At 32.4% G+C, this 9719-nt stretch overlaps 2 protein-coding genes across 2 annotated transcripts; both read left to right on the top strand.

The window, feature by feature from the left end:
- Positions 1 to 1027: 1027 nt before the first annotated feature.
- Positions 1028 to 4671, top strand: LOC107019065 (scarecrow-like protein 30). Its single transcript, XM_015219647.2, has 2 exons — positions 1028 to 1159; positions 1916 to 4671. Exon 2 carries the CDS (start codon positions 1937 to 1939, stop codon positions 4175 to 4177), a length of 2241 nt encoding a protein of 746 aa, XP_015075133.1. The 5' UTR covers positions 1028 to 1159; positions 1916 to 1936; the 3' UTR covers positions 4178 to 4671.
- A 1607-nt stretch (positions 4672 to 6278) lies between these two features.
- On the top strand, positions 6279 to 6807 carry LOC107018604 (dehydrin HIRD11). Its single transcript, XM_015219127.2, has one exon. It carries the CDS (start codon positions 6358 to 6360, stop codon positions 6628 to 6630), a length of 273 nt encoding a protein of 90 aa, XP_015074613.1. The 5' UTR covers positions 6279 to 6357; the 3' UTR covers positions 6631 to 6807.
- Positions 6808 to 9719: the final 2912 nt, after the last annotated feature.

Raw genomic sequence — 9719 nt, 5'->3', positions numbered from 1 at the left:
AAAATGTTTAATTGATCTATGTTATTTTTTATTTGAGAAAAAGTTAATTCATATCATTATTTATTAACTGAAATAACTTAGATGAGCTAAATTTTTAATAGGTAATATATATGAGCTTTTTTTCTATTTAATGATATATTTAAACTTTTTTCTACACGACATAAAATAAAGTGTTGAACAAATAGGCAATACGTGTATAGGTTTCTCTTCATTTATATTCTATATCAAATATGTTAGTTATGTGTAGCATTTGTAATGATTTGTGAATATGTTATAGGTATAGATTTCATGAATAATATTTTGATATTGATATTTGATATTTAAGTCGAAATATTATAGCGAACAGTCTCTCTACTTTTGAACTAGGTCTATAGAAATAATGAGAAAATATAAATTTGTCAATAATAATTATATCTGATATAAATAGTTTCAAGGTTGGTAAACATAATAATATTAACTAAACAATTTATGTATAGAATAAATATTTGTTAGATATAAAGTATAGTATTTTTCCAATATAAAATATAAACTTATGAAATAATTTTTATATTTAATAATATATGAAATTCTCAAATATAAGTAAGAAAATTTTAAAATTTTCATCTCATAAAAGTCATATGTTGAAATATTAATTGGTAAAACCAGTGTTTTAAAAGATATTTTTTGGACGAGTCTCGAGACGGGACGTATTAAAAACGCTTTGGGGCATAAAAATATATCGGTATTTTTAATTTATTAGTGTAATAATATTTCTCAATTAGTAATTATAATATTGTTTCTTCATTATTAATTATTAATATTTATCTCAAATAAAAATTAAGGTTTATTTTTACTTATTTTATTAGTAATAAAAATATAAAATTGAATATATATGAGACTATACCCCATAAATTCATGAGACTTACGCCCTATATTTCAGAACTTATGTCTCACCCTATATTGTATAAATTAAAACGTTCCGCTTCACGTCCGCCTTTTTAAACACTGGATAGAACTAACCAAAATGGACTACACATTTTTCCTTTTTTATTCTTTTCTGTTAAGACCCCAACAGTGGAAAAATTGCATTTGTGGTGAGTTTATATTTATAGTATTTTTTATAACCAAGAAAAGTCAAATACTCAATATCCTTCTTTCTCTTCTTTGATCAAAATTTCAGGTAATTTTTCTGTTCTTAATTTCTTCACTATTTTTTTTTTTTGTGTGTTGAACATAATGTTACCTCTTTTTGGATTGATAATCAATTGAATTCTGGTGATGTAGATTAAACTTTAATTAATTTTCATTTCTTTGTGGATTTTAGTTAGTATTACTCTTATAGATTCTTTCAATTTTTGTTACTATCTATTATCCATATAATTCGTTTATCACATTATTTTGTTTTAGTTACTATTCCTTAATTTAGTATGCTTTGTATTATTTTGTTTTAGTTACTATTCCTTTATTTAGTATGCTTTGTAATGCGTTGTGTAGTAGTATTTTGTCTTGTTTTAGTTACTATTCCTTTATTTAGTCTATAAAAAATTAGGATAAGATCTGCGTACACACTATCTTGTAGTTCGTAAGGAAGTAGGGTAAGATCACACTAACTTTCTCAAATCCCACTCGTAGAAGTAGGGTAATATCTGTGTACACACAAACTTCCTCAGATCCCACTCGTAGAGTTTTAGTTATGTTGTTGTTGTAGTAAAGATGGATATTGGGCCTAACTCAACCTCAAAAGCTAGTTTTATCCCTGTGGAACATCTTAACAGCTGTTTCCCGAGTTTAAGCTCTGGGTATTGTATTTTTGATGTATTATTAGCATGTTGATGTGATCAATTCTTTTTTTTTTGTTGTTGTTGATAATTTTATGGTTGAAAAGGATTTTATTTGGAGATGACATTTTGGGGTTTTGAATACTTGATTGTTGCAGATTTAGTTGAAAATTGATGTAATGGGGCAATATCATGAGGCAGGATCTGCAGTTAAATTAGAGGATGAAGATTGCTCATTTTTCGCTTATCCGAATCTGATTAATAATCTCAGAGTTAATGATTACTTTCATGACGATTATGATCCGAATTTGATAAATAATCTTAGAGTTAGTGATAATTTTGTCAACAGGAATGTTGATATTAGTCCATTTCAATCTGATGTCGAACGAAATACTTTAGTCCCATCAACTGCAGATGACTTTCATGAGGATTATGATTTCAGTGATGGGGTTCTAAAGTATATAAATCAGATGCTTATGGAAGAGGATATTGAAGAAAAGACTTGCATGTTTCAAGAATCTGCAGCTCTTCAAGCTGCAGAAAGATCGTTTTACGAAGTTATTGGAGAGAAGTATCCTTCTTCCACAAATCATGAGAAATCGTCCACTTTAGGTCAGATTGAACGTTATGCTATGGGCCACTATAGTGGAAATGATGGTCGTGATGGTTTACTATGCCCAAATTGGATTCTTGATCTTGGTGAGGATGATGTGTCACTTGTTCCCGATGATGTTGCTTTGGATTCAACTTCTCGGTCATCCAACAGTTTGTCAGGCACTGTCCCGGATGTGCCTGTGGATTCTCCTGTGAGTACACTTAGGATTCCTGACATATTTAGTGACGGAGAGTCTGTTATGCAGTTTAAGAAAGGGGTGGAGGAGGCAAGTAAGTTCCTTCCTACAGGCAATAGCTTGCTTGCTAGTGTGAGGTATCATGTAGTGGGAAAGGAGCTACGGTATAAAGAGAGGAAAGATGCAGTCGTAAAGGTTGACAAGTATGGGGAAAAGCAATATACTGAAAGGTCGAGAGGGAAGAAAAATACCTTTCATGAAGATGTAGTAGATTTAACGGAAGGGAGAAATAACAAGCAGTCTGCAGTGTTTTCTGAATCAACTGTCCGATCGGAAATGTTTGATAGGGTGCTGCTATGCAGTGCAGGGAAAAATGAATCTGCTCTTCGTGAAGCCTTGCAGGCTATATCAAGGCAAAATGCATCGAAGAATGGCCCTTCAAAGGGATCTAACGGTAAGAAGTTACAACGAAAGAAAAAAGGGGGTAAAAGAGATGTGGTAGACTTGAGAACACTTTTGACACTTTGTGCACAAGCTGTTGCTGTAGGTAATCAACGGACCGCAAATGAGCTTCTGAAGCAGATAAGGGAAAGTTCTTCTCCTATGGGGGACGGAATGCAGAGGTTGGCACATTATTTTGCTGACGGTCTTGAGGCACGGATGGCTGGTTCCGGTACTCATATCTATAAAGCCCTTATTACACGGCCTGTATCAGCAGCTGATATCTTGAAAGCGTACCATCTACTGCTTGCTGCCTGCCCGTTCAGGACTATGTCTAGCTTTTTCTCAAATAAGACAATTATGAATCTAGCTGAAAAGGCTTCAACAGTACATATTATAGATATTGGCATTATGTGGGGTTTCCAATGGCCTGGCCTCATACAACGTCTCGCTTCTAGACCAGGTGGACCTCCCAAGCTTCGTATAACTGGGATTGATTTTCCAAATCCTGGTTTCCGACCAGCAGAAAGGGTTGAGGAAACTGGTAGGCGGTTAGCAAATTATGCTGAGAGCTTCAAAGTTCCTTTTGAGTTCAATGCTATAGCGCAAAAGTGGGAAACAGTTAAACTCGAGGATCTTAAGATCAATAAGGGTGAGGTTCTTGTGGTAAACTGTCTGTACCGTTTTAGGAATCTGCTTGATGAGACTGTGGTGGTCAATAGTCCAAGAGATGTTTTTCTGAATCTTATCCGGAGGTTGAATCCAGATGTTTTCATACAGGGAACTGTAAATGGTGGTTATAATGCCCCATTCTTTATCTCACGATTCCGTGAGGCTCTTTTTCACTACTCATCCTTGTTTGATATGCTTGAAACTATTATTCCCCGGGAAGTGCACGAGAGAATGCTGGTTGAAAAGAATATACTTGGTCAGGAGGCAATGAATGCCATCGCGTGTGAAGGTGCTGAGAGAATTGAGAGACCAGAAACATACAAGCAATGGCAAGTTAGAATTCTGAAGGCTGGTTTTCGGCAGCTTCCTTTGGATGAGGAGATTATGAGAATGACAACAGAACGATTCAAGGTGTACGACAAGAATTTCATTATTGACGTAGATAGTGAATGGCTACTGCAGGGCTGGAAGGGTCGTATTGCAGTTGCACTTTCAACATGGAAGGCAGCATATTGAATTTGTTCTCATTCAAGGAGCACATTCAGCAGCCATGATATACCCCTCTGCCCCTTTGAACAACGAGCTCATGAACGGTACTCACTTTACCAAGTGCTAGTTATTAATTTGGTCATTTCTTTTAACAAGCACAAATGTGAATTGCTATGTTCATAAAACTGCTTTGCTTATGGGGGAGTGGAAGCAGAACTTCATTTGCTGTCTTCCTCCCCTAACGCGTTGAACTGTGGCATCAACAACAGGAGAGAGGAATGACAAATAGGCGATATGTGTATTGGTTTCTCCTCGTTTATATTTTATATCAAACATGTTAGTTATATGTAGCATTTGTAATGATTTGTGAAGGTGTTATAGGCTGGTAACTCTACTAATAAAGGCGAGTTCCGACATGCTTATTCTTCATTGGCTCTTCTTATCACGCATGAGTAGCATTTTGATATTGATGTTAAATATTTGAGCCGAGGGTTTATTGGAACAGCCTCTCTACCTTTGAACCGAGGTTTCTATGACAAATCTGCATGGGGACAATGACAAATCCTCAATTTCATCTTGTTCTAAGATGCTCTATTGTGTCATGAACAGCAAGTTAATCATTGCTCTATCTTGTTTGATGATTCATTTGAATCGACACGAGAGTCCAATTACATTGTTAGAATCCATGTTGTATATTAACCTTGCTTCTCTCATGGTGCACTCCACTTCCCGCCGAGCCCCTTTTCTACTCTGTCTATAGTAAACATCTTCTTGATCTGTCATTGAAGCTCACCAATCTTGTCTTGCAATCTTCTTAATTTCCAATGGTTCATCCAAGTTCTTTAGTGGAAGTAAGCCCTCCACAGATGCAATAAGGTGATTAGACAGGACATGACACATCTTCAACTTATCGAAGATATAACCCTAGATATAAGTATGTATGTGATTAGACCCTTAATTTCCAAAGCTACAATTAAGTTCTTTAACGAAAGTAAGACAGTATTACAATAAGGTGATCATTAGATAAGACATAACACATCTTCGATATATCTGGGATATGACCCTAGACATGATACTACTATTACTCTATTATTATTTTCTAATAATTGAGTTATTCTCTACTTTGACTTGTTAGCAAATAAGACAAGTCTCTGCACTTAGCCTTCAATCTCCTCTCTAATTTGTGGCCAATAACTTGCCGACTCCAAATGTGAACCAATCTACTCTTAACATTACAAATGTTTTAAATTATTTCACTAAAATATTTTATTTTTTCAAATTTGATGCCTATTTATACTTTTACGAAATTATATAAAGTATATTATCGTCAAAATACTACATATTAAAAAAAATCAATTTAAATATCTAATCATACAAATAATCCAAATTAGAGAAAGTAATTACTCTTATCATCCCTTTTTATATGTCACATTTTTACTTTGTATTTGCATTAACAAACTATATAACTTTATTCTTCTCCTTATTTAATATTTTCTTAAGTCAACTTTATAATAAATGATGAACACATTTTCAAAATTAATCAACTATCTATCAAGGGTATAATATATAAAATATAGTAATTTTACGCATAAATTTTATAAAATAATAAGTATTATGATCAGGAGCGGCTCAAGCATACTAGTGGCCTAAAGTAAAAATCAAACGGGACCTTAAACTTGAATTGTTAATAACTTTTATATAACTGATTTCTTCTAGTTTTCAAGTGATTATACAACCATTCTTATTTGAAATTATTTTTCATGAGATATAGTACTCTAAATATATCAAATTTTTTCTAATAATTCCTTAATTTTTCATGAAAAGTTTACTTTTTCTGCAAATAGTATTCAATATTTATTAAAATATAATAATTTATAACCTATTATTATTAAAAATGAGATCCCTTAAATTTTGGGGCATAGGATATATGTCTTTAACCACCCGATTGTGATCTAATTATTTATAGAAAAAATGATATATAAATTGGAACGAATAGAGTATCCATTTTCTTTTTATAATAATAATCGTGTTGGAACCGTGTACACGTAACAAGGTTAAAAATGTAAAATTAGTTGAATGAGAAATATCGTGCCGACGAATCTCCATTTTCCCCAATAAATACCTCTCTCACACACACCATTTTCCTCACACAATTGTCAATTCTGCAAAACGCCAAAAAAAAACTCAATTTCTCATCTGATCTAACAATGGCAGGAATCATCCACAAAATTGAAGAGAAACTCCACATCGGAGGTGGCCATAAGGAAGAAGAACACAAAAAAGAGGAACACAAGGGAGAAGGACACAAGAAGGATGAGCATAAGGAAGGATTTGTTGAGAAGATAAAAGATAAGATCCATGGAGAAGAAAGTGGAGAGAATCATGTAAACGACAAGAAGAAGAAGAAGAAAGACAAAAAGGAGAAGAAGGAGAAGAAACATGACGGACATGATAGTAGCAGCAGCAGCGACAGTGATTAGATCTGATCGGATTGATTTACTATCTCACCTAACATTTTCATATCTATAGTGTTTTCTGCTATAGATATACCCCTATCTCTGTGTATCAGTATCTTGTGTTTAACTGCTTTCTGTTTGATTTGTGAATGTACTCGGTTTATAATAATAATAAAAGCTGCAGTTTTTAGATATTAGAAATTGATGTGTTGATTTCATCGATTCACAATTGTCGATTACATAGATTCATCTTGTTTGAAATGACTCGGTTGATTTGAAAGATGGTTTATTCATCCTGATGATTCGGGATCGATCATTGTTTAGGATTTGTCTACTAGCACAATAATATCATCAATTCTATCAATAATTTATATCCGAGCAAACTTAAACAAATTTTAATTCATCTATGTGAAGCCTCATATCAATCCTCGGGATATTGTACCAAAATCAAAACAAATTCAATTTTTGTTTTCTCATCAACCACTTTAGGCAAGAAAGATTCGATGGAAGAATCATGTACCTTTTTTTTGTTTTTGTTTTTCAATTCACTGAATTTTGAACCAGAGATCAGAACCTAGGGCCTATAAACGAATTATTGATTAACATTTCCTTTAACTTGGTCTTCAGAGGTGGAGCTAGATGAGTTTATGGATTCCATTGAACCAGTAACTTTTCTGTAGACCCCGTAAAATTAATTAGAATTTATATGAATACTAATTAATGAACCCCTAACCAAAATTGATTGATGGTTCAGTGAACTCTCAAATTCAAGTTCCGCCTGTGTTCATCTTTCTAGACCAATATTAACATAATTAAGCTCAAACCTCAAACAAGAAATGATTGACGGTTCAGTGAACTCCAATTCCGCCTCTTTTCATCTTACTAGACAAAAATATTAACATAATTAAGCTCAAATTTCTTTTGTTTCAATTTGTTTATTTAATTTGACTTCGATTTTAAACTTTTAAAATACATAATTGTTTATATCAAACAGAGAGAATATAGAAAAATTAAGAGATAATTATGCAATCTATTTAGGAAGAATCAAATGATTAATATAACTTCAATAATAATCTCATATACAAGGAAAAACAAAGAATCAATAGAATAATACGATCAATTACAAGAATAAAAAGCCACCAAGATCCAATCTCAATCATCCAACCAAATAAATAAAAAAAAACCATACATTTTTACTGCCTTAGTGCAGCGAACAGGGACACGAGCAAAGAAGTTCCGATCAAAGCACCGGAAACCGGCAAAGAGAAAGCCGCACCGGCATCAGGCGCCGGAGCCGGAGCAAGAGTAGGTTCCTGAGCTGAAACGACAACGGCGGCGAGAAATACGGCGAGGACAAAAGCCTTGATGATGCTAACAGAAGCCATTGATGAAACTGAAAGGAGAATTTCGATGAATTCGAAGCGAATGATGTGAATTGAGATGGAGGAAGAGAGAGATTTTGTGCAAAATTGATGATGAAAATTGGGTATACAAAAGGAAGTATTTATAGTAAAAGGCAACAAAATGACAGCTGAATTTGTTGAAGAAACAGCTCAGATGACAGGCTATAATGGCTGAACTGGCCATGTTTGTTAGGTTAGGTTGGACCAGCAAAGAGACGTTGTAAAAAGATTCCCACCCATAATACTTTTAGAAACTTTATTAATAATTTTTAATTAAATTAAAAAGTATGTTGTATTTTAAAATTATTTTTTATAATTATTTCGAGAAGTAACGTGTAAATAGATCTTACTCCTATATTATAAAGGTACAAAGATTGTTTCGAATAAAATTTTTCGCTCAAGAAGGGATGACAAAGAAGTTGAAGTTCACCTTCACACCTTCCTATAAGGTTCTCCATGATAAAATGAAGTTGTATCATTTTCGATTTAATTATTTTTTCTCAATATTTTTTTGACTCATCTTTGCCTTTTATTTGGTTTGCTATATATGGACATTCTATTATACGTATTCACTAGGGTATTCATGCATCCGCTTCGCCACTGTCTCAACTTTTCTTTTTTTGCTGTATTCGAAAATTACTCTCACCTTGTGTTGAATATATTCATTTTTAATCTTATCTTTCCTAATATGTCCACGCACATACATATTCATCTCAATATTATCGATTCCACTACTATTATTTTTTAGGTATGAATGTGCTTAATTAGTTAACACTCCGTCCCTTACAATATATTTGGCCTAATTATCACTACGTAGAACTTGTTTCGGTCTTGATTGCGCATTCTTATCATACAAAATACAAAATACAAAAAACAAATCTCTATTTTATACATCCCACTCCAATACTAAACATCATTGCCAATCTCTTTATTTTATAGATATAAGTTTCTTGGGAAAAATCACAATTGGCATAACTTTTTGTCCAATATGAGCAAACGTTATATGCTCTTTAAATAGCATTAAGCGACTATTAAATTTCTTTTTGCAATAAGTTAACCTTTTGATAGTTGACCAATATTCTTCATTGTTATTAACCCTATTTATTACATGACAATTAATAGTTGGAGCCAAAAGCTAAACTCATGTTGTGATCTTCATCTATATATATATACTAGTGAAACTATTCGCGCTTCGCGCGATTATATGAAATATTTATAAGATAATAATATGAAATATATAATATTTAGGTTAGTATCGAATATATAGATAATATTTATATTTCTCCTCGTCTGCGATATCATAGACTTTTTTAAAACATATAAAATATATTTATTTGTTTTGTATATGTACATATTAGAACAAAATATTCACCGTGGTGAAGTAAATGGAATAAGGGATAATATGTTGAAATAACAATATATTGTATTAGGTTGAAAATATTTTAGATATTTTAATTTTCTCTATCTTTTCTAGGAGTAGTGATGTTCTATCCAAACTCTGATTTCGTCAAAATAAAATTGTTTTCTTTTATTTTATTATTACATTTGGTTATTATAATTTTTTAAACATTAATTAAATACTTATAAGATTTACGAAAAATGAAGCATATAAAGTCATGATTCATATTTAGTATTAAACTTTACAAGTAAGATGAAGAGACATGAGTTATAAATAATTCAAATGTATAATTTTATTAGCCACTAAATGTA

The sequence above is a fragment of the Solanum pennellii genome, chromosome 5 (genome assembly GCF_001406875.1).
Source record: "Solanum pennellii chromosome 5, SPENNV200".
NCBI classification, from domain to species: Eukaryota; Viridiplantae; Streptophyta; class Magnoliopsida; order Solanales; family Solanaceae; genus Solanum; species Solanum pennellii.
This window is presented reverse-complemented; position numbering and strand designations above follow the sequence as displayed.